This window comes from Poecile atricapillus, chromosome 26 (genome assembly GCF_030490865.1).
Source record: "Poecile atricapillus isolate bPoeAtr1 chromosome 26, bPoeAtr1.hap1, whole genome shotgun sequence".
NCBI lineage: Eukaryota > Metazoa > Chordata > Aves > Passeriformes > Paridae > Poecile > Poecile atricapillus.
Window position 1 is genome coordinate 418,361 of NC_081274.1, and position 23,791 is coordinate 442,151.

The 23,791-nt window shown below is 48.9% G+C and overlaps 2 protein-coding genes across 12 annotated transcripts in view; one reads left to right on the forward strand and one right to left on the reverse strand.

The window, feature by feature from the left end:
* Nucleotides 1-233: 233 nt before the first annotated feature.
* On the forward strand, nt 234-13,865 carry AGPAT1 (1-acylglycerol-3-phosphate O-acyltransferase 1). Of its 11 annotated transcripts, XM_058857388.1 has the most exons (11): nt 234-583; nt 6,996-7,181; nt 8,810-8,943; nt 10,073-10,248; nt 11,127-11,222; nt 11,343-11,415; nt 12,446-13,023; nt 13,093-13,243; nt 13,333-13,384; nt 13,476-13,497; nt 13,567-13,865. In XM_058857388.1, exons 1-8 carry the CDS (start codon nt 249-251, stop codon nt 13,168-13,170), a joined length of 1,656 nt encoding a protein of 551 aa, XP_058713371.1. In that variant the 5' UTR covers nt 234-248; the 3' UTR covers nt 13,171-13,243; nt 13,333-13,384; nt 13,476-13,497; nt 13,567-13,865. The 11 variants fall into 11 exon arrangements, with proteins under 11 accessions (XP_058713371.1, XP_058713370.1, XP_058713368.1 ...); XM_058857387.1 differs by having other exon boundaries at nt 13,333-13,497; XM_058857385.1 differs by lacking the exon at nt 13,476-13,497 and having other exon boundaries at nt 13,333-13,451.
* Nucleotides 13,866-20,054: 6,189 nt separating this feature from the next.
* Nucleotides 20,055-23,791, reverse strand: part of LOC131588425 (uncharacterized) — an 8,416-nt gene continuing 4,679 nt past the window's right edge. Inside the window, exons 3-8 of the mRNA XM_058857296.1 lie at nt 22,124-22,246; nt 22,003-22,085; nt 21,264-21,819; nt 20,930-21,181; nt 20,757-20,886; nt 20,055-20,709 (exon numbers count right to left, since the gene is read on the reverse strand). Coding sequence (XP_058713279.1) covers nt 20,234-20,709; nt 20,757-20,886; nt 20,930-21,181; nt 21,264-21,819; nt 22,003-22,085; nt 22,124-22,246 — 1,620 coding nt within the window. The 3' untranslated portion in view covers nt 20,055-20,233. The remainder of the gene's footprint in view (nt 20,710-20,756; nt 20,887-20,929; nt 21,182-21,263; nt 21,820-22,002; nt 22,086-22,123; nt 22,247-23,791) is intronic.

The window sequence follows — 23,791 nt, forward strand, 5'->3', positions numbered from 1 at the left end:
CCCCCGAGACCCCCCAAAATCCCCCCGAGACCCCCAAAATCCCCCCGAGACCCCCAAAAAGCCCCCCAAATCCCGCCCCTCACCTGCACAGGTGTCCATCACGGGAGGCGGAACGGCCGCAGCCGCCGCCGCCATCGCCGCCGCTCCTCCCCTCAGCGCCGCCCGCCGCCGCCATCTTCTCCTTCCCCTCACACCATCTCCCCCCGCCCCTGTCAATCAAAGCGCCGCGCTGCTATTGGCTGACATCAATGAGGATCCGGCCCCCGCGAAACGCGATTGGCTGGCTGGGCGCCACTTCCACCGGCTGGCTTTTGATTGGTCGCGCCTCGTTGACAGGCATAACGCTTATCCAATCAGCAGCGCGGGGCGGGACGACACCCCGCCGCGTTGCCGTGGCGACGCGCTGGTTTGGCGGTTCCTTTTCCCGCCCTTTCCTCGTTACCACGGCAACCACGCACGGCCCTGAGGAGGGGGCGGGACGCGCGGCGCGCGGCGCTGATTGGCCCAGGCGGTTGTCAATCAGTGACGTCGCTTCCGGCGCCGGGACGGGCCCGCGCCGCCGCCGCAGCCGCCGCCCCTCCCGGTACCGGCGGGGCCTGAGGGGATTTCGGGGGTCCCGAGCGGATTTTGGGGGTCCCGGGGGGGTCCCGAGGGGTCCCGGGGGCCGCGGGGAGGGGATGGGGCCGCTGGAGGCTCCGGGGATGCGCTGGGGCCGCCCACGGGGCCGCCCCGCCCGGCCCCGCCCGGGCCCGGCCGAGCCCTGAGGGGAGGGAGGGGCCCTGAGGGGAACCGGGGGCAAAATGAGGAGATTTTGGGGGGAAATTGAGGGGATTTTGGGGTTTTTGAGGAAAAATTGAGGCGATTTTGGGGGTTTGAGGGGAAACTGAGGAGATTTAGGGTGAAATTGAGGAGATTTTGGAGAAATTGAGGAGATTTTGGGTGAAATTGAGGAGATTTTGGGGTTTTTGAGGGGATTTTGAGGGTCCTGAGGGGAAATTGAGGAGATTTTGAGGGGAAATTGAGATTTTGGGGGGTTTGAGGGGAAATTGAGGAGATTTTGGGTTAAATTGAGGAGATTTTGGGGTTCGGGGTGAAAATAAGGAGATTTTTGGGTGAAATTGAGGAGATTTTGGGGGGTTCGAGGGGAATTTGTGGAGAATTTGAGGAATTTGAGTAAAGTTTGAGCAGATTTTGGGAGGTTTGAGGGGAAATTGAGGAGATTTTTGGGATTTGAGGGAAATTGAGGAGATTTTGGGGGTTTTGAGGGGATTTTGGGGGTTTGAGGTGAAATTGAGGAGATTTTGGGGAAGTTCAGGAGATTTTGGGGGTTTTGAGGGGATTTTGGTGTAAAAATGAGGGGAAATTGAGATTTTGAGGAGAAATTGAGGGGATTTGGGGGGTTTGAGGAAAAAATGAGGAGATTTTGGGGAATTGAGAGAAAATTGAGGAGATTTTGGGGGATTTGAGGTGAAATTGAGGAGATTTTGGGGGTTCGGGATGAAATTGAAGAGATTTTGGGGGTTTGAGGGAAAATTGAGGAGATTTTGGGGGCTTTGAGGAGATTTTGGTGTAAAAATGAGGGGAAATTGAGATTTTGGAGGTTTGAGGTGAAATTGAGGAGATTTTGAGGGGAAATTGAGGAGATTTTGGTGTAAAAATGAGGGGAAATTGAGATTTTGGGGGTTCGGGGTGAAATTGAGGAGATTTTGAGGGGAAATTGAGGAGATTTAGGGTGAAATTGAGGAGATTTTGGAGAAATTGAGGAGATTTTGGGTGAAATTGAGGAGATTTTGGGGTTTTTGAGGGGATTTTGGGGGTCCTGAGGGGAAATTGAGGAGATTTTGAGGGGAAATTGAGATTTTGGGGGGTTTGAGGTAAAATTTAGGAGATTTTGGTGTAAAAATTAGGGGAAATTGATATTTTGGGAGTTTGAGGGGAAATTGAGGAGATTTTGGGTTAAATTGAGGAGATTTTGGGGTTCGGGGTGAAAATAAGGAGATTTTTGGGTGAAATTGAGGAGATTTGGGGGAATTTGAGGAAAAATTGAGGAGATTTTGGGGAATTGAGGAGATTTTGGGGGAAAATGAGGAGATTCTGGGGGCTTTGAGGGGATTTTATGGGTTTTGAGGGAATTTTGGGGGTTTTGAGGGGATTTTGGAGGTCCTGAGGGGAAATTGAGATTTTGGGGGCGTTGAGGGGAAATTGAGGAGATTTTGGGGAATTGAGGAGATTTTGGGGGAAAATGAGGAGATTCTGGGGGCTTTGAGGGGATTTTATGGGTTTTGAGGGGATTTTGGGGGTTTTGAGGGGATTTGGGGGGTCCTGAGGGGAAATTGAGGAGATTTTGGGGGTTTGAGGAGATTTTGAGGGGAAATTGAGGAGATTTTGGGTTAAATTGAGGAGATTTTGGGGTTCGGGGTGAAAATAAGGAGATTTTTGGGTGAAATTGAGGAGATTTTGGGGGGTTTGAGGAAATATTGAGGATATTTTGGGGGAAATTGAGATTTTGGGGGGTTCGAGGGGAAATTGAGAGGAATTTGAGTAAAATTTGAGCAGATTTTGGGAGGTTTGAGGGGAAATTGAGGAGATTTTTGGGATTTGAGGGAAATTGAGGAGATTTTGGGGGTTTTGAGGGGATTTTGGGGGTTTGAGGTGAAATTGAGGAGATTTTGGGGAAGTTCAGGAGATTTTGGGGGTTTTGAGGGGATTTTGGTGTAAAAATGAGGGGAAATTGAGATTTTGAGGAGAAATTGAGGAGATTTTTGGGGGTTTGAGGAAAAATTGAGGAGATTTTGGGGAATTGAGAGAAAATTGAGGGAATTTTGGTGTAAAAATGAGGGAATTTGGGGTGAAAATGAGAGATTTTGGTGTAAAAATGAGAGATTTTGAGGTGAAAATGTGGAAATTTGGGGTGAAAACGAGGGAATTGAGGGGATCCTGAGGGGATTTTGGGGTGAAAATGAAGAAATTTGTGGTGAAAATGAGGAAATTTGGGGGAAAATGAGGGATTTTGGGGTAAAATAAGGGATTTTTGGAGTCCTGAGGGGGATTTTGGGGTAAAATGAGGGATTTTGTGATAAAAATGAGGGAATTTGGGGGGTCCTGAGGGGATTTTGGGGGTCCCCAAGGGTAATTTTGGGGCAAATTTCAAGTTTTTAATAAATTTTTTGGGTTTTTTTCTCCACAAAATGGATAATTTGGATTCCCTAAGTGCAATTTTGGGCAGATTTGGGATTTTTTATGAATTTTTGGGGTTTTTTTTACACAAAAGCCACAATTTAGGATCTCAAAGTCCAATTTTGGGGCGGATTTCATGATTTTCATGGAGTCTTTTTGGTGATTTCTCTACAAAATGGACAATTTAGGGTCTCGAAAGTGCAATTTTGGGGCAAATTTCATGTTTTAAATTAATTTTTGGGGGTTTTTTCTCCCCAAAATGGACAATTTATGCTCCCAAAGTGCAATTTTGGGGCAGATTTGGGTTTTTCCATGGAGATTTTTCAGACTTTTTCCCCAAAATGGACAATTTAGGGTCTCAAAAATCCGATTTTGGGGCGAATTTAATGTTTTAAATGGATTTTTTGGTGGTTTTCTTCACAAAATGGACAATTTAGGGTCCCAGGGTACAATTTTGGGGCAGATTTCACCATTTCCACCGGGATTTTTGGGGTTTTTTTTCCCCAAAATTGATAATTTAGGGTCTCAAAAATGCAATTTTGGGGCAGATTTGGGGTTTTCCACTGGGTTTTTTTCCCCCAAAATTCACATTTTGGGGCAGATTTTTTTCTGCTTTCTCCCCCAACTCCCCCAGCCCCTTCCAGAACGTTCTGTGTGTCCCCAGGCAGGATGGAGGTGACGGTGGGGACAAATTTGGGGTTTTTTAATGAATTTTTGGGGTTTTTTTCCACAAAATTAATAATTTGGAGTCCCTAGGTCAAAATTTGGGTCAGATTTGGGGTTTTTAATGGAGATTTTTTAGACTTTTTCCCCAAAACGGACAAGTTAAGGTCTCAAAACTGCAATTTTGGGGCAAATTTCGTGTTTTAAATTAAATTTTTTGGGGTTTTCTCCACAAGATGGGCAATTTAGGGTCTCAAAAATGTGATTTTGGGGCAGATTTGGGGTTTTCCATGGAGATTTTTTAGACTTTTTCCCCAAAATGGACAATTTAGGGTCCCAGGGTACAATTTTGGGGCAGATTTCACCATTTCCACCGGGATTTTGGGGGTTTTTTTCCCCGAAATTGACAATTTAGGGTCTCAAAAATGCAATTTTGGGGCAGATTTGGGGTTTTCCACTGGGTTTTTTTCCCCCAAAATTCACATTTTGGGGCAGATTTTTTTCTGCTTTCTCCCCAACCCCCCCAGCCCCTTCCAGAACGTTCTGTGTGTCCCCAGGCAGGATGGAGGTGACGGTGGGGGCAGATTTGGGGGTTTTTAATGAATTTTTGTGGTTTTTTTCCACAAAATTAATAATTTGGAGTCCCTAGGTCAAAATTTGGGGTTTTTAATGGAGATTTTTTAGACTTTTTCCCCAAAACGGACAATTTAAGGTCTCAAAACTGCAATTTTGGGGCAAATTTCATGTTTTAAATTAAATTTTTTGGGGTTTTCTCCCCAAAATGGACAATTTAGGGTCCCAAAGTGCAATTTTGGGGCAGATTTGGGGTTTTCCACAGGGATTTTTTTGGGATTTCTCCACAAAACGGACAATTTAGGGTCTCAAAGTCCAATTTTGGGGCAGATTTGGGGTCTTTAATGGATTTTTTGGGGTTTTTCTTCACAAAATGGACAATTTAGGGTAAAAAAAAATCCAATTTTGGGGCAAATTTAATGTTTTAAATGGATTTTTTTGGGGTTTTTTTCTCCTAAAAATGCACATTTTGGGGCAGATTTTTTTCTGCTTTCTCCCCAACTCCCCCCAGCCCCTTCCAGAACATTCTCTCCCTCCCCAGGCAGGATGGAGGTGACGGTGGGGACAGATTTGGGGTTTTCCATGGGAATTTTTTTGGGATTTCTCCCCAAAATGGACAATTTATGTTCCCAAGGTGCAATTTTGGGGCAGATTTGGGGTTTTCCATGTGGTTTTTTTGGGTTTTCTCCACAAAATGGACAATTTAGGGTAAAAAAAAATCCAATTTTGGGGCGAATTTAATGTTTTAAATGGATTTTTTTTGGGTTTTTTTCCCCCAAAATGCACATTTTGGGGCAGATTTTTTTCTGCTTTCTCCCCCACTCCCCCCAGCCCCTTCCAGAACATTCTCTGTGTGTGTCCCCAGGCAGGATGGAGGTGACGGTGGGGACGGATTTGGGGTTTTCCATGGGAATTTTTTTGTGATTTCTCCCCAAAATGGTCAATTTATGGTCCCAAGGTGCAATTTTGGGTCAGATTTTGTGCTTTTAATGAATTTTTGGGAGTTTTTCTCTACAAAATGGACAAATTAGAGTCTCAAAAATGCAATTTTGGGGCAAATTTGGGGTTTTCCATGTGGGTTTTTTGGTGATTTCTGCCCAAAATTGACAATTTAGACTCCCTAAGTGCAATTTTGGGTCAGATCTTGTGCTTTTAATGAATTTTTGGGAGTTTTTCTTCACAAAATGTTCAATTTAGGGTCTCAAGGTGCAATTTTGGGGCAGATTTGGGGTTTTCCATGGAGATTTTTCACACTTTTTCCCCAAAATGGACAATTTAGGGCCTCAAAAATCCAATTTTGGGGCAGATTTGGGGTTTTCCACTGGGTTTTTTTCCCCCAAAATGCACATTTTGGGGCAGATTTTTTTCTGCTTTCTCCCCACTCCCCCAGCCCCTTCCAGAACCTTCTCTGTGTCCCCAGGCAGGATGGAGGTGACGGTGGGGACGGATTTGGGGTTTTCCATGGGAATTTTTTTGTGATATCTCCCCAAAATGGTCAATTTATCGTTCCAAGGTGCAATCTTGGGTCAGATTTTGTGCTTTTAATGAATTTTTGGGAGTTTTTCTCCACAAAATGGACAATTTAGGGTCTCAAAAATCCAATTTTGGGGCAAATTTGGGATTTTCCATGTGGGTTTTTTTGTGATTTCTTCCCAAAATGGACAATTTATGCTCCCAAGGTGCAATTTTGGGGCAGATTTGGGGTTTTCCATGTGGTTTTTTTGTGATTTCTCCACAAAATGGACAATTTAGGGTCTCAAAAATCCGATTTTGGGGCAAATTTCATGTTTTAAATGGATTTTTTGGTGTTTTTCTTCACAAAATGGACAATTTAGGGTCTCAAAAAATCCAATTTTGGGGCAAATTTCATGTTTTAAATCGATTTTTTTGGGTTTTTTTCTCCCCAAAATGGACAATTTAGGGTCTTAAAGTGCAATTTTGGGGCAGATTTTTTTCTGCTTTCTCCCAAACTCCCCCCAGCCCCTTCCAGAACGTTCTCTGTGTCCCCAGGCAGGATGGAGGTGACGGTGGGGACAAATTTGGGGTTTTCCATGGGAATTTTTTTGGGATTTCTCCCCAAAATGGACAATTTATGGTTCCAAGGTGCAATTTTGGGGCAGATTTTGTGCTTTTAATGAATTTTTGGGAGTTTTTCTCTACAAAATGGACAATTTAGGGTCTCAAAAATACAATTTTGGGGCAAATTTGGGGTTTTCCATGTGGGTTTTTTTGTGATTTCTTCCCAAAATGGTCAATTTATGCTCCCAAGGTGCAATTTTGGGGCAAATTTTGTGCTTTTAATGAATTTTTGGGAGTTTTTCTCCACAAAATGGACAATTTAGTGTCTCAAGGTGCAATTTTGGGGCAGATTTGGGGTCTTTAATGGATTTTTTGGGTGTTTTTTTCCCCGAAATGGACAATTTAGGGTCTCAAAAAATCCAATTTTGGGGCAAATTTAATGTTTTAAATCGATTTTTTTGGGCTTTTTTTCCCCAAAATGCACATTTTGGGGCAGATTTTTTTCTGCTTTCTCCCCCACTCCCCCCAGCCCCTTCCAGAACATTCTCTCCCTCCCCAGGCAGGATGGAGGTGACGGTGGGGACGGCGGCGCTGGCGCTGGCGCTGCTGCTGCTGCCGCTGCTCTACGAGCGCTGCGGCTCCTTCCGCTTCTTCTGCAAGATGGGATTCTACAACGGCTGGATCCTGCTGCTGGCCCTGCTGGCCATCCCCCTGTGTGCCCTGAGGGGAAGAGACGTGGAGAACATGAAGTGAGAGGGGATTTTGGGGAGAATTCCGGGGATTTTGGGTCATTATGGGGTCAGTTATGGGTCACTATGGGTCAGTTATGGGTCATTATGGGGGGATTTTGGGGGGATTTTGGGGGGATTTGGGGGATTTTGGGGGGATTTGGGGTGGTTTTGGGGCTGCTGGCCCTGCTGGCCATCCCCCTGTGCGCCCTCAGGGGCAGGGACGTGGAGAACATGAAGTGAGAGGGGATTTTGGGGAGAATTCCGGGGATTTTGGGGCATTTTGGGTCATTTTGGGGTCATTTTGGGTGAGATATGGGTGAGATATGGGGTGGTTATGGGGGATTTTAGGGGGATTTTGGGGGGATTTTGGGGGGATTTGGGGTGGTTTTGGGGCTGCTGGCCCTGCTGGCCATCCCCCTGTGCGCCCTGAGGGGCAGGGACGTGGAGAACATGAAGTGAGGACACGTTTTGGGGAGAATTCCGGGGATTTTGGGACATTTTGGGGTCATTATGTGTCACTATGGGTCAGTTATGGGGAGATATGGGGGGATTTTGGGTGATTTTGGGGGGATTTGGGGGGATTTGGGGCTCCTGGCCATCCCCCTGTGCGCCCTCAGGGGCAGGGACGTGGAGAACATGAAGTGAGAGGGGAATTTGGGGAGAATTCCGGGGATTTTGGGTCATTTTAGGGTCATTAGGAGGTGATTTGGGATCACTTTGAGGGGATTTGGGGCAGTTTTGGGACAATTTGGGGCAGTTTTGGGACAATTTGGGGCAGTTTTGAGGCAGGTTTGGGTTATTTGGGGCAGTTTTGGGTTATTTGGGGCAGTTTTGGGTTATTTGGGGCAGTTTTGGGTGATTTGAGGCAGTTTTGGGTGATTTGGGGCAGTTTTGGGTGATTTGGGGCAGTTTTGGGTTATTTGGGGCAGTTTTGGGTGATTTGGGGCAGTTATGGGGAGATTTGGGGCAGTTTTGGGAGGATTTGAGGCAGTTTTGGGTGATTTGGGGCAGTTTTGGGGAGATTTGGGGCAGTTATGGGGAGATTTGGGGCAGTTTTGGGAGGATTTGAGGCAGTTTTGGGTGATTTGGGGCAGTTTTGGGGAGATTTGGGGCAGTTATGGGGAGATTTGGGGCAGTTTTGGGAGGATTTGAGGCAGTTTTGGGTGATTTGGGGCAGTTTTGGGTTACTTGGGACAGTTTTGAGGCAGTTTTGGGTTATTTGAGGCAGTTTTGGGTTATTTAAGGCACTTTTGGGGTGATTTGGAGCAGTTTGGGGGCAGTTTTGGGTCATTTGAGGCAGTTTTGGGACGATTTGGAGCCGTTTTGAGGCAGTTTTGGGTTACTTGGGGCAGTTTTGGGGCAGTTTTGGGTCATTTGAGGCAGTTTTGGGGTGATTTGGAGCAGTTTTGGGACGATTTGGAGCAGTTTTGGGTCATTTGAGGCAGTTTTGGGTTGTTTGAGGCAGTTTTGGGACGATTTGGAGCCGTTTTGGGACGATTTGGAGCCGTTTTGGGACAATTTGGAGCCGTTTTGGGACAACTCGGCGCAGTTTTGGCTCAATCCCCCACCCCAGAGCACTGGTGTGTTTACCCCTGGGGCTCTGTGGGTCCCGCTATGGGGCTGAGCCCCCCAAGTCTGCCCCACAGAATCATCCGGGGGCTGATGCAGCACGTGAAGAGACTCTACGGGATCCGCATGGAGGTCAGGGGGGCGCAGAACTTCCCCCCACGGCAGCCCTACGTGGTGGTGAGCAACCACCAGAGCTCTCTGGACCTGCTGGGTATGTGCCCCATAGATCCCTGCCCCATAGATCCCTGCCCCATAGAGCCCTGCCCCACACATCCCCATGGAGCTCTGAGCTCACAGCCCTACGTGGTGGTGAGCAACCACCAGAGCTCGCTGGACCTGCTGGGTATGTGCCCCATAGATCCCTGCCCCATAGATCCCTGCCCCATAGATCACATCCCTGCCCCACACATCCCTGCCCCACACATCCCCATGGAGCTCTGAGCTCACAGCCCTACGTGGTGGTGAGCAACCACCAGAGCTCTCTGGACCTGCTGGGTATGTGCCCCATAGATCACATCCCTGCCCCATAGATCCCTGCCCCATAGATCCCTGCCCCACACATCCCTGCCCCATAGATCCCCATGGAGCTCTGAGCTCACAGCCCTACGTGGTGGTGAGCAACCACCAGAGCTCGCTGGACCTGCTGGGTATGTGCCCCATAGATCCCTGCCCCACACATCCCTGCCCCACACATCTCTGACCCACACATCCCTGACCTATAGATCCCCATAGATCCCTGACCCATAGAGCCCTGCCCCATAGATCCCCATAGATCCCTGCCCCATAGAGCCTCTGCCCCATAGATCCCCATAGATCCCTGCCCCATAGATCCCCATAGATCCCTGCCCCATAGATCCCTGCCCCATAGAGCCTCTGCCCCATAGATCCCCATAGATCCCTGCCCCATAGATCCCCATAGATCCCTGCCCCATAGATCCCTGCCCCATAGATCCTCGATCTCACAGGTCCCTGACCCCACAGATCCCCAACCAACGGCTGCCCCACTGAACCCCAAACTCCCCTCAGCCCCACACGTGCCCCACACACCCCACACCCCGCACACGTGCCCCACACCCCCCACACGTGCCCCACATGTGCCCCACACCCCCCACATGTGCCCCACACGTGCCCCACACGTGCCCCACACCCCCCACACACCCCACACGTGCCCCCCACACCCCACACGTGCCCCACACCCCCCACACGTGCCCCACACGTGCCCCACACACCCCACACGTGCCCCACACCCCCCACACGTGCCCCACACGTGCCCCACACCCCCCACACGTGCTCCACACGTGCCCCACACCCCCCACACGTGCCCCACGCGTCCCCCCCAGGGATGATGGAGGTGCTCCCCGACCGCTGCGTCCCCATCGCCAAGCGGGAGCTGCTCTACATGGGCGCCGTGGGCGTCGTCTGCTGGCTCGGGGGCATCATCTTCATCGACCGCAAGCGCACGCACGACGCCATCAGCGTCATGGCCGAGGCTGCACACACCATGCTCAGCCAGGACGTGAGTGGGGCTGGGTTATGGGGCGCTATGGGGCAGTTATGGGGCGCTATGGGGTGGTTATGGGGCGCTATGGGTCAGTTATGGGGTGCTATGGGGCAGTTATGGAGTGGTTATGGGGCGCTATGGGGCTGGCAGCATCATGGCCGAGGCTGCACACACCATGCTCAGCCAGGACGTGAGTGGGGATGGGATATGGGGCGCTGTGGGGTGCTATGGGGTGGTTATGGGGCGCTATGGGGCGCTATGGGGCTGGCAGCGTCATGGCCAAGGCTGCCCACACCATGCTCAGCCAGGACATGAGTGGGGCTGGGCTATGGGGCAGTTATGGGGCGCTATGGGGCAGCCCCACATTTCTCTCTGCCCCACAGGTGTGGGTGCTGACGCTATGGGGCAGCCCCACAGCTCTCTCTGCCCCACAGGTGTGGGTGCTGACGCTATGGGGCAGCCCCACAGCTCTCTCTGCCCCACAGGTGTGGGTGTTGACGCTATGGGGCAGCCCCACAGCTCTCTCTGCCCCACAGGTGTGGGTGTTGACGCTATGGGGCTGCCCCACATCTCTCTCTGCCCCACAGGTGTGGGTGCTGACGCTATGGGGCAGCCCCACATTTCTCTCTGCCGCACAGGTGTGGGTGCTGACGCTATGGGGCAGCCCCACATCTCTCTGTGCCCCACAGGTGTGGGTGTTGACGCTATGGGGCAGCCCTACACCTCTCTCTGCCCCACAGGTGTGGGTGCTGACGCTATGGGGCAGCCCCACAGCTCTCTCTGCCCCACAGGTGTGGGTGCTGACGCTATGGGGCAGCCCCACAGCTCTCTCTGCCCCACAGGTGTGGGTGCTGACGCTATGGGGCAGCCCCACAGCTCTCTCTGCCCCACAGGTTCGGGTGTGGGTGTTCCCCGAGGGCACACGGAACCACAGCGGCTCCATGCTGCCCTTCAAGCGCGGCGCCTTCCACCTGGCCGTGCAGGCCCAGGTATGTGGGGAGCTGTGGGGCAGCCGTGGGGCAGCCGTGGGGCAGCAGCTGTGGGGCAGCAGCTGTGGGGCAGCAGCTGTGGGGCAGCAGGAGCCTCCCCGAGCCCGTCCTGCCCCACAGGTGCCCGTGGTCCCCATCGTGATCTCGTCCTACCAACACTTCTACAGCAAACGGGAGCGCAGGTTCACGGCTGGTGAGGGGGGGCACTTGTGGGGCTGGGGGGCACTTGTGGGGCTGGGGGACACTTGTGGGGCTGGGGGGAACTTGTGGGGCTGGGGGGAACTTGTGGGGCTGGGGGGCACTTGTGGGGCTGGGGGGGCACTTGGGCTGGGGGGGATGTGTGGGGCTGGGGGATGTGTGGGGCTGGGGGATTTTGTGTGGGGCAGGGTGTTCTATGTGGGGCAGAGCTCTATGGGGCAGGGGGCTATGGAGCAGGGCTCTATGGGGCAGGGGTCTAGGGGGCAGGGATCTATGGGGCAGGGCGCTATGGGGCAGGGCTCTATGGGGCAGGGATCTATGGGGCAGGGGTCTATATGGAAGAGCTCTATGGGTCAGGCCGCTATGGGGCAGGGATCTATGGGGCAGGGGTCTATAGGGAAGAGCTCTATGGGTCAGGGCTCTATGGGGCAGGGATCTATGGGGCAGGGGTCTATAGGGAAGAGCTCTATGGGACAGGGGCTCTATGGGGCAGGGCTCTATGGGTCAGGCCGCTATGGGGCAGGGATCTATGGGACAGGCTGCTATGGGGCAGGGCTCTATGGGTCAGGGGCTCTATGGGTCAGGCCGCTATGGGGCAGGGATCTATGGGGCAGGGGTCTATAGGGAAGAGCTCTATGGGTCAGGGCTCTATGGGGCAGAGTTCTATGGGGCAGGCCACTATGGGTCAGGGCTCTATGGGTCAGGCCGCTATGGGGCAGGGATCTATAGGTAAGAGCTCTATGGGGCAGGGCTCTGTGGGGCAGAGCTCTATGGGTCAGGCCGCTATGGGGCAGGGCTCTATGGGGCAGGGATCTATGGGTCAGGGCTCTATGGGTCAGGCCGCTATGGGGCAGGGATCTATAGGTAAGAGCTCTATGGGTCAGGGCTCTGTGGGGCAGAGCTCTATGGGTCAGGCCGCTATGGGGCAGGGATCTATGGGGCAGGGATCTATGGGTCAGGCCGCTATGGGGCAGGGATCTATGGGGCAGGGATCTATGGGGCAGCCCCCGACCCGCGCCCCCCAGGGCAGTGCGTGATCCAGGTGCTGCCGCCGTTGGCCACTCGGGGCCTGGGCCCGGCCGACGTCCCCGCGCTGACCGAGCGCGTCCGCGCCGCCATGTTGGACGCCTTCGACGCGCTGTCGGCGGAGCTGCGACCCACAAGTGACCCACAGCGACCCACAAGTGACCCACAGCGACCCACAAGTGACCCACGGAGCCCCACAAGTGACCCACGGAGACCCACGGGTGACCCACAGCGACCCACAAGTGACCCACGGAGCCCCATAAGTGACCCACGGAGCCCCACAAGTGACCCACAGCGACCCACAAGTGACCCACGGAGCCCCACAAGTGACCCACAGCGACCCATAAGTGACCCACGGAGCCCCACGGGTGACCCACAGCGACCCACGGGTGACCCACGGAGCCCCACAAGTGACCCACAGCGACCCACGGGTGACCCACAGAGCCCCACAAGTGACCCACGGAGCCCCACAAGTGACCCACGGAGCCCCACGGCCACCCAGAGAGACCAACAGAGCCCCACAAGTGACCCACAGCGACCCACGAGTGACCCATGGAGTGACCCACGGAGCCCCACGGCCACCCAGAGTGACCCACAGAGCCCAAGTGACCCACGGAGCGACCCACAGCACCCTACAGCCAACCAGAGTGACCCACGGAGCCCCACGGCTGCTCCCCGTGACCCACAGATCCCCACGGTGCCCCACAGGGGGACCCTGCAGTGACCCCCGGCCCTGCAGCCCCACAGCGGAGCCGGGAGTGGGGCAGGGACTGACCCCCAAGTGGGGAGAAACTGAGGCACGAGTGGGGAGAAACTGAGGCACGAGTGGGGCCCGAACTGACCCATAAGTGGGAACAAAGTGACCCCCAAGTGGGGGGAAACTGAGGCACGAGTGGGGCTGGGACTGACCCATAATTGGGGCCTGGACTGACCCCCAAGTGGGGAGAAACTGAGGCACGAGTGGAGCCGGGTCTGACCCCTAAGTGGGAACAAAGTGACCCCCAAGTGGGGCAGGGACCGACCCCCAAGTTGGGAACAAAGTGACCCCCAAGTGGGGGGAAACTGAGGCACGAGTGGGGCTGGCTGTGACCCCCAAGTGGGGCTTGGACTGACCCCCAAGTTGGGAACAAAGTGACCCCCAAGTGGGGGGAAACTGAGGCACGAGTGGGGCCAGCTCTGCCCCCCAAGTGGGGCTGGCTGTGACCCCCAAGTGGGGCAGGGACCGACCCCCAAGTGGGGGGAAACTGAGGCACGAGTGGGGCCGGGAGTGCCCCACAGCCCCCCCCTTGTGCCCCATAGCGGGACCAGGCTGTGACCCACGGCAGGGGGCGTGGCCAGGGGGCGTGGCCGGTGCTGATTGGCTGCCGCAGCCAAGCCCCGCCCCCTCCTGAGCCCGGGTATTTATTGGGGGTGGGGGAGGGGAGGGGTGGGGGAGGGGCGCGGATTTTGCCAAATTTCCCCTCCCCCGCTTTTAATAAAACCCCTCCCCCCACCCAAAGAGAATCCCTGTGGTGTGACGTCATCGGGGTGGGCGTGACGTCATTGGGATGGGTGACGTCATCAAAGGGGGAGGGGCTTTGAGTGGGGGGAGGGGCTTTGGGATCAAAAAACCCCAAAACCTCCCCAAAAAAAATCCCCAAAAATTCCAAATAAATCCCAAAAAACTCCAAAAAAATCCCAAAAAAAGCGGAAAAAACTGACAAAAAAATACCAAAAAGTGGCAAAAAAAATCGCAAAAAAAATCCCCAAAAACTTGAAAAAAATCCCCAAAATATCCCAAAAAAACCTCCAAAAAATCTCCAAAATGATCCCTAAAAAAGTCACCAAAAAAATCTGAAAAAATTGCAAAAAAATCAGCAAAAAATGGGGGAAAAATCGCAAAAAAATATGGAAAAAAATGGCAAAAAATTCGCAAAAAATCCCGAAAAAAATAGCAAAAAAATGGCAAAAAAAATAACGAAAAAATCACAAAAAAATGCTAACAAATCGCAACAAATTCGCAAAAAAACGGGAAAAGATCCCCAAAAAACTGGAAAAAAATGGCAAAAAAAATCACAAAAAAATGGCAAAAAAAATCACCAAAAAATGGCAAAAAAATCACTAAAAAATTACAAAAAAGTCACCAAAAAATAGGAAAAAAAATAGGAAAAAAATCGTAAAAAAATGGCAAAAATTAAAAAAAAAATTGGAAAAAAAATGGTAAAAAATCACCAAAAAATTGGAAAAAAAATGGCAAAAAATTGCAAAAAAATCCCAAAAAAACTCCAAAAAATCTCCAAAATAATCCCTAAAAAAAATCACAACAAAATTGCAAAAAATCGTTAAAAAAGCACAAAAAATTCGCAAAAAATCCCCAAAAAACTAAAAAAAAAATCACATAAAAATCTCCAAAATCATCCCAAAAAAATCCCTAAAAATCCCCAAAAAATCGCCAAAAAATCACCAAAAGATCCCAAAAAATTCCATAAAACCCAACCCAACCGCGACCACCCAAGACCCAACGACCCAACCCAAGAACCACAACAAAACCACTCCAAAATTGGCATTTTTTGACCAAAAAACTTCATTTTTTTGCTTTTTTTGACAAAGCTTTGACCCAAACCCATCCAAACCCTCTCAGCAGGCCCAGAGCGGCAGCACCGGAAAAACGGAGCCGGAACGGAACCGGGAAACTCTGGGAAAGAACGGGAAAAATGGGGAAAAAATGGTGGAAAAATGGGGAAAAAATGGCAAAAAAATTGGCAAAAAAAAGACAAAAAAATGAGGAAAAAATTGCTAAAAAAAGGCGAAAAAATCACTAAAAATTGCAAAAAATTCGGGAAAAAATGGGAAAAGATCCCAAAAATATTGGGAAAAAATGGCAAAAAATTCTCAAAAAATCACAAAAAAGGCACCAAAAAATAGGAAAAAAAATCGGAAAAAAATCGTAAAAAAATGGCAAAAAAACATTAAAAAATCGGAAAAAATTGGTAAAAAATCACCAAAAAATCGGGAAAAAATGGCAAAAAATCCCCAAAAAATCCCAAAAAAACTCCAAAAAATCTCCAAAATAATCCCTAAAAAATCACAAAAAATTGCCAAAAAATCCCTAAAAAATTCCTAAAAAACCTCAAAAAATCCCATAAATCCCAACCCAACCACGACCACCCAACACGCGATGACCCAACCCAAGAACCACAACAAAACCACTCCAAAATTGGCATTTTTTGACCAAAAAACTTCATTTTTTTTGCTTTTTTTGACAAAGCTTTGACCCAAACCCAACCCAAACCCAACCCAAACCCTCTCAGCAGGCCCAGAGCGGCAGCACCGGAAAAACGGAGCCGGAACGGAACCGGGAAAAGAACGGGAAAGAACGGGAAAAATGGGGAAAAAATGGTGAAAAATGGGGAAAAAATGGTGAAAAAATCACAAAAAATGGTGAAAAAATGGGAAAAAATGGGGAAAAAATGGCAAAAAATTGGCAAAAAAATGGCAAAAAATTGTGAAAAATACGGAAAAAAACGGGAAAAGATCCCAAAAAAATTGGGAAAAAATGGGAAAAAATTCTCAAAAAATCACAAAAAAGGCACCAAAAAATAGGAAAAAAATAGGAAAAAAATCGTCAAAAAATGGCAAAAAAACATTAAAAAATTGGAAAAAATTGGTAAAAAATCACCAAAAAATCGGGAAAAAATGGCAAAAAATCCCCAAAAAATCCCCAAAAAACTCCAAAAAATCTCCAAAATAATCCCTAAAAAATCACAAAAAATCACCAAAAAATCGCCAAAAAAACCCAAAAAATCCCATAAAATCCCATAAAACCCAACCCAACCGCGACCACCCAACACGCGATGACCCAACCCAAGAACCACAACAAAACCACTCCAAAATTGGCATTTTTTGACCAAAAAACTTCATTTTTTTTGCTTTTTTTGACACAAACCCATCCCAAACCCTCTCAGCAGGCCCAGAGCGGCAGCAGCGCCGCGTCCCCGGTGCCGTGCGTGCGCTGGTGGCGCTTGTGGTGCGAGCTGCGGCTGAAGCTCTTGCCGCAGACGCCGCAGCCGTCGGTTTCTCGCCGCTGTGGATGCGGCGGTGCTGGCTGAGCGTGGATTTGTCGGTGAAGCTCTCGGGGCAGAGCGGAAACGGCGCCGGGAAAAGAACGGGAAAGGACGGGAAAAATGGGGAAAAAATGGGGAAAAATGGGGAAAAAATGGGGAAAAAATGGGGAAAAAATGGGGAAAAAAATCACAAAAAAATGGTGAAAAAATGGTAAAAAATGGGGAAAAAATGGGGAAAAAATGGCAAAAAAATAAGGAAAAAATCGTAAAAAAATCGCTAAAAAATGGCTAAAAAATGGCAAAAAAATCACTAAAAATCGTGAAAAATTTGGAAAAAAATGGGAAAAGATGCAAAAAAAATTGGGAAAAAATGGGAAAAAATTCTCAAAAAATCACAAAAAAGTCACCAAAAAAATACGGAAAAATACGAAAAAAATCGTAAAAAAATCGCAAAAAAATCAAAAAAATATTGGAAAAAATTGGTAAAAAATCACCAAAAAAATCGGGAAAAAATGGCAAAAAATCCCAAAAAACCTCCAAAAAATCTCCAAAATAATCCCTAAAAAATCACAAAAAATCACCAAAAAAACCCAAAAAATCCCATAAAATCCCATAAAACCCAACCCAACCGCGACCACCCAACACGCGATGACCCAACCCAAGAACCACAACAAAACCACTCCAAAATTGGCATTTTTTGACCAAAAAACTTCATTTTTTTTGCTTTTTTTGACATAACTCCAACCCAAACCCATCCAAACCCCCTCAGCAGGCCCAGAGCGGCAGCACCGCCGCGTCCCCGGTGCCGTGCGTGCGCTGGTGGCGCTTGTGGTGCGAGCTGCGGCTGAAGCTCTTGCCGCAGACGCCGCAGCCGTCGGTTTCTCGCCGCTGTGGATGCGGCGGTGCCGGCTGAGCGTGGATTTGTCGGTGAAGCTCTCGGGGCAGAGCGGAAACGGCGCCGGGAAAAGAACGGGAAAGGACGGGAAAAATGGGGAAAAAATGGGGAAAAATGGGGAAAAAATGGGGAAAAAATGGGGAAAAAATGGGGAAAAAATGGGGAAAAAATGGGGAAAAAATCACAAAAAAATGGTGAAAAAATGGGGAAAAATGGGGAAAAAATGGGGAAAAATTGGCAAAAAAATGGCAAAAAATCGTGAAAAATACGGAAAAAAACGGGAAAAGATCCAAAAAAAATTGGGAAAAAATGGGAAAAAATTCTCTAAAAATCACAAAAAAGGCACCAAAAAATAGGAAAAAAATAGGAAAAAAATAGGAAAAAAATCGTGAAAAAATGCCAAAAAATCATTAAAAAATTGGAAAAAATTGGTAAAAAATCACCAAAAAATCGGGAAAAAATGGCAAAAAATCCCCAAAAAATCCCAAAACAACTCAAAACAATCTCCAAAATAATCCCTAAAAAATCACAAAAAATCCCTAAAAAATCCCATAAAATCCCATAAAACCCAACCCAACCACGACCACCCAAGACCCAACAACCCAACCCAAGAACCACAACAAAACCACTCCAAAATTGGCATTTTTTGACCAAAAAACTTCATTTTTTTTGCTTTTTTTGACCCAAACCCAACCCAAACCCCCTCAGCAGGCCCAGAGCGGCAGCACCGGAAAAACGGAGCCGGAACGGAACCAGGAAACTCTGGGAAAGAACGGGAAAAATGGGGAAAAAATCGTGGAAAAATGGGGAAAAAATGGCAAAAAAATGGGGAAAAAATGGGGAAAAAATGACAAAAATATGGTGAAAAAATGGTAAAAAATGGGGAAAAAATGGCAAAAAATTGGCAAAAAAATGGCAAAAAATTGCGAAAAATACGGAAAAAAACGGGAAAAGATCCAAAAAAAATTGGGAAAAAATGGGAAAAAATTCTCAAAAAATTACAAAAAAGTCACCAAAAAAATACGGAAAAATACGAAAAAAATCGTAAAAAAATTGCAAAAAAATCAAAAAAATATTGGAAAAAATTGGTAAAAAATCACCAAAAAAATCGGGAAAAAATGGCAAAAAATCCCAAAAAACCTCCAAAAAATCTCCAAAATAATCCCTAAAAAATCACAAAAAATCACCAAAAAATCGCCAAAAAAACCCCAAAAAATCCCAAAAAATCCCATCAAACCCAACCAACCGCGACCACCCAAGACCCAACGACCCAACGCAAGAACCACAACAAAACCACTCCAAAATTGGCATTTTTTGACCAAAAAACTTCATTTTTTTTGCTTTTTTTGACAAAGCTTTGACCCAAACCCATCCAAACCCAACCCGAACCGGTCTCAGCAGGCCCAGAGCGGCAGCACCTCACCGCCGGTGCCGTGCGTGCGCTGGTGGCGCTTGTGGTGCGAGCTGCGGCTGAAGCTCTTGCCGCAGACGCCGCAGCCGTCGGTTTCTCGCCGCTGTGGATGCGGCGGTGCCGGCTGAGCGTGGATTTGTCGGTGAAGCTCTCGGGGCAGAGCGGAAACGGCGCCGGGAAAAGAACGGGAAAGGACGGGAAAAATGGGGAAAAAATGGGGAAAAATGGGGAAAAAAATGGGGAAAAAATGGGGAAAAAATGGGGAAAAAATGGGGAAAAATGGGGAAAAAATGGGGAAAAATTGGCAAAAAAATGGCAAAAAATCGTGAAAAATACGGAAAAAAACGGGAAAAGATCCAAAAAAAATTGGGAAAAAATGGGAAAAAATTCTCTAAAAATCACAAAAAAGGCACCAAAAAATAGGAAAAAAATAGGAAAAAAATAGGAAAAAAATCGTGAAAAAATGCCAAAAAATCATTAAAAAATTGGAAAAAATTGGTAAAAAATCACCAAAAAATCGGGAAAAAATGGCAAAAAATCCCCAAAAAATCCCAAAACAACTCAAAAAAATCTCCAAAATAATCCCTAAAAAATCACAAAAAATCCCTAAAAAATCCCATAAAATCCCATAAAACCCAACCCAACCACGACCACCCAAGACCCAACAACCCAACCCAAGAACCACAACAAAACCACTCCAAAATTGGCATTTTTTGACCAAAAAACTTCATTTTTTTTGCTTTTTTTGACAAAGCTTTGACCCAAACCCAACCCAAACCCTCTCAGCAGGCCCAGAGCGGCAGCACCGGAAAAACGGAGCCGGAACGGAACCGGGAAAAGAACGGGAAAGAACGGGAAAAATGGGGAAAAAATGGGGAAAAAATGGGGAAAAAATGGTGAAAAAATCACAAAAAATGGTGAAAAAATGGGAAAAAATGGGGAAAAAATGGCAAAAAATTGGCAAAAAAATGGCAAAAAATTGTGAAAAATACGGAAAAAAACGGGAAAAGATCCAAAAACAATTGGGAAAAAATGGGAAAAAATTCTCAAAAAAATCACAAAAAAGGCACCAAAAAATAGGAAAAAAATAGGAAAAAAATCGTAAAAAAATTGCAAAAATCAAAAAAAAATTGGAAAAAAATGGTAAAAAATCACCAAAAAAATGGGGAAAAAATGGCAAAAAATCCCCAAAAAATCCCAAAACAACTCAAAAAAATCTCCAAAATAATCCCTAAAAAATCACAAAAAATCCCTAAAAAATCCCATAAAATCCCATAAAACCCAACCCAACCACGACCACCCAACACGCGATGACCCAACCCAAGAACCACAACAAAACCACTCCAAAATTGGCATTTTTTGACCAAAAAACTTCATTTTTTTTGCTTTTTTTGACAAAGCTTTGACCCAAACCCATCCAAACCCATCCCAAACGCTCTCAGCAGGCCCAGAGCGGCAGCACCTCACCGCCGGTGCCGTGCGTGCGCTGGTGGCGCTTGTGGTGCGAGCTGCGGCTGAAGCTCTTGCCGCAGACGCCGCAGCCGTAGGGTTTCTCGCCGCTGTGGATGCGGCGGTGCTGGCTGAGCGTGGATTTGTCGGTGAAGCTCTTGCCGCAGTCGCCGCAGCCGTAGGGCCGCTCGCCGGTGTGGATGCGGCGGTGCCGGATCAGGTTGGAGCTGACGTTGAAGCGCTTGCCGCAGTGGCCGCAGGCGTACGGCCGCTCGCCCGTGTGGATGCGCAGGTGCTTGACCAGGTCCGAGCTCTGGCCGAAGCTCTGCCAGCACTGGCCGCAGGTGTTGGGCAGCGAGGGAGCTTTGGGGGATTTTGGGGGTTTTTTGGGGTTTTTTGGGGGTTTTTTGGGGGTTTTTTGGGGGGTTTTGGTGAAGGTTTTGCCGCAGTCCACGCAGTGGTGGGGAGGGGAGGGTGGGGGAGGGGGAGGGGAGGGTGGGGGAGGGGTTTGCCGCAGTCCAGGCAGGAGGGGAGGGGGAGGGGTGGGGCGGGGGTCAGCGGAGGGGTCAGCGGTGGGGGTGTGGTGGTCACTGGGGGTGGCCTGGTGGCCACCGGGGACATCTCGATGACCACTGGAGACACCTCGATGACCACTGGAAACATCTCGATGACCACTGGGGGACACCTCGATGACCACTGGAGACACCTCGATGACCACTGGTGATGTCCTGATGACCAATGGGGACATCCTGGTGACCACTGGGGACACCTCGATGACCACTGGGGACATCCTGGTGACCACTGGGGACATCTCGATGACCACTGGAGACACCCCGATGACCACTGGGGACATCTCGATGACCACTGGAGACACCCCGATGACCACTGGGGACATCTCGATGACCACTGGCGATGTCCTGATGACCACTGGTGACACCTCGATGACCACTGGGGACGCCCCGACGAGCCCGCGCCAATCCGATGACCACTGGGGACATCCTGGTGACCACTGGGGACACCTCGATGACCACTGGGGACATCTCGATGACCACTGGCGACATCCTGATGACCACTGGTGAGGTCTTGGTGACCATCAGAACCACCTCGATGACCACCGGGAACACCTCGATGACCACTGGAAACACCTCGATGACCAATCCGATGACCACCGGGGACATCTCGATGACCACTGGCGGGACTCCGCTGACCGCCGGCACCTCGGCGACCGCCGGCACCTCGATGACCACCGGCCACAGCCTGCTGACCACTGGCAAGGTTCTGCTGACCACTGGGGACATCCTGATGACCACTGGGGACATCCTGATGACCACTGGCAAGATCCCGATGACCACCAGCAGCGTCCCACTGACCGTCACCATCCCGATGACCACCGGCAAGATCCCGCTGACCACCAAGACCTCGATGACCACCAATGACGTCCTGATGACCACCGGCACCTCGCTGACCACTGGGGACATCCTGATGACCAACTGGCGAGGTTCCGCTGACCACCACCGACATTCCGCTGACCACCAACCCCTCGCTGACCACCAGCGACATCCTGATGACCACCAGCAAGATCCTGATGACCACTGGCGACATCCTGATGACCACCAACACCTCGATGACCACTGGTGAGGTTCCGCTGACCACCAACCCCTTGCTGACCACCAGCAACATCCTGATGACCACTGGTGACATCCTGATGACCACCAACACCTCGATGACCACTGGTGAGGTTCCGCTGACCACCACCAACACCTCGATGACCACCAACGACATCCTGATGACCACAGCAAGATCCTGATGACCACTGGCGACATCCTGATGACCACCAACACCTCGATGACCACTGCGAGGTTCCGCTGACCACCAACACCTCGCTGACCACCAACGACATCCTGATGACCACCAGCAAGATCCTGATGACCACTGGCGACATCTGATGACCACCAACACCTCGATGACCACTGGCGAGGTTCCGCTGACCACCAAGCCCTCGCTGCCCACGGTCACCGGCGTGGCCGGAGTGACCACGGGAGTGACCACGGGAGTGAGCGGGGAGGGGTCAGAGTGACCAGGGGAGGGGTCAGAGTGATGGGGGGAGGGGTCAGGGTGACCAGGGGAGGGGTCAGGGTGACCGGGGGAGGGGTCAGAGTGACCAGGGGAGGGGTCAGGGGTGATGGGGGGAGGGGTCAGAGTGAGCGGGGGAGGGGTCAGGGTGATGGGGGAGGGGTCAGGGTGACCGGGGGAGGGGTCAGAGTGACCAGGGGAGGGGTCAGGGTGATGGGGGGAGGGGTCAGGGTGACCAGGGGAGGGGTCAGGGTGATGGGGGGAGGGGTCAGAGTGACCGGGGGAGGGGTCAGGGTGACCAGGGGAGTGTCCGGAGTGTCCGGAGTGTCCGGAGTGACCGCGGCGATGCTCGGCCAGGGCGGAGCCGCGCTCGAAGCTTTTCCCGCACTCCACACAAATATTGGGGGGCTCCGGGGCCCCTCCCCCCGCCCTGCGGGGTCTCCCCGGGCTCTCCTTCCTCTTCCTCCCCCCCCCCGGGGCACCCCCGCCCCTCCCCCCCTCCCCTCCCCCACCCCGGAAGCGTTTGGGAGGCATCGGCCCCTCCCCCCACCCAGAAAAAAAAGGGGGGGAAAAAACCCAGAAAAAAAAAAATTAAAAAAAAATAAAAATTAAAAATTAAACTTAAAAAATGAGAAAAAATAGTTTAAAAAATAAGGAAAAATTAGTTTAAAAATAAGGAAAAATTAGTTAAAAAAAAAGGAAAAATTAGTTTAAAAAATAAGGAAAAATGAGTTTAAAAAATAAGGAAAAATTAATTTAAAGGATAAGAAAAAAATTAAGTACAAAAAATAACTGAAAATTGATTTAAAAGTAACAGAGATGGAGTTAAAAATAAAAAAAAAAAAGGAAATTAGAAAAAAAATAAAGAGAAAATGAATTTGAAGAATAACGGAAAATTAAATTAAAAGTAAGAAAAAGTTAATTAAAAAGTAACAGAAAGTGGATTAAAAAGTAACAAGAAATTAGGTTAAAAAAACCAAAAAATAAGTTTAAAAAATAACAAAAAAGTAATTAAACAATAATAACAAAAAATAGGTTAAAAAATAACAAAAAATTAATTAAAAAATAATAACAAAAAATGGGTTCAAAATAACAAAAAATTAATTAAAAAATAATAACAAAGAATTCCCCCGCTTCCCTCGAAAAGTGGCGAGAAATTCCCCCCCAAAAAATTTAAAAAAACAACAGAAAATAAATTAAAATATAACAAAAAAAAATTAATTAAAAAATAACAGAAAGTTGATTAAAAAAAAACCAAAAAATTTTCCCCCCTCCCCCTCAAAAAACGCCGAGAAAACCCCCCGAAAAATTTAAAGAAATAACAAAAAACTAAATTTATAAAAATAAGAGAAAATGAACTAAGAAAACAACAAAAAATAAATTAAAAAAATAATTAAAAAATATAAAAATATAAATTAAAAAAAACCCCAAAGATTCCCCCCCTTCTTCCCAAAAATCGCTGAGAAAACCCCCA

Bases quoted from the DNA above. Each gene is read 5' to 3' on its own strand.
- AGPAT1 (XM_058857386.1), top strand. From the start codon at position 249: ATGAGGATCCGGCCCCCGCGAAACGCGATTGGCTGGCTGGGCGCCACT. The intron at 8,944-10,072 runs GTATGTGCCCCA...CGTCCCCCCCAG, and splicing joins GAGCTCTCTGGACCTGCTGG to GGATGATGGAGGTGCTCCCC. The intron at 10,249-11,126 runs GTGAGTGGGGCT...TCTGCCCCACAG, and splicing joins ACACCATGCTCAGCCAGGAC to GTTCGGGTGTGGGTGTTCCC.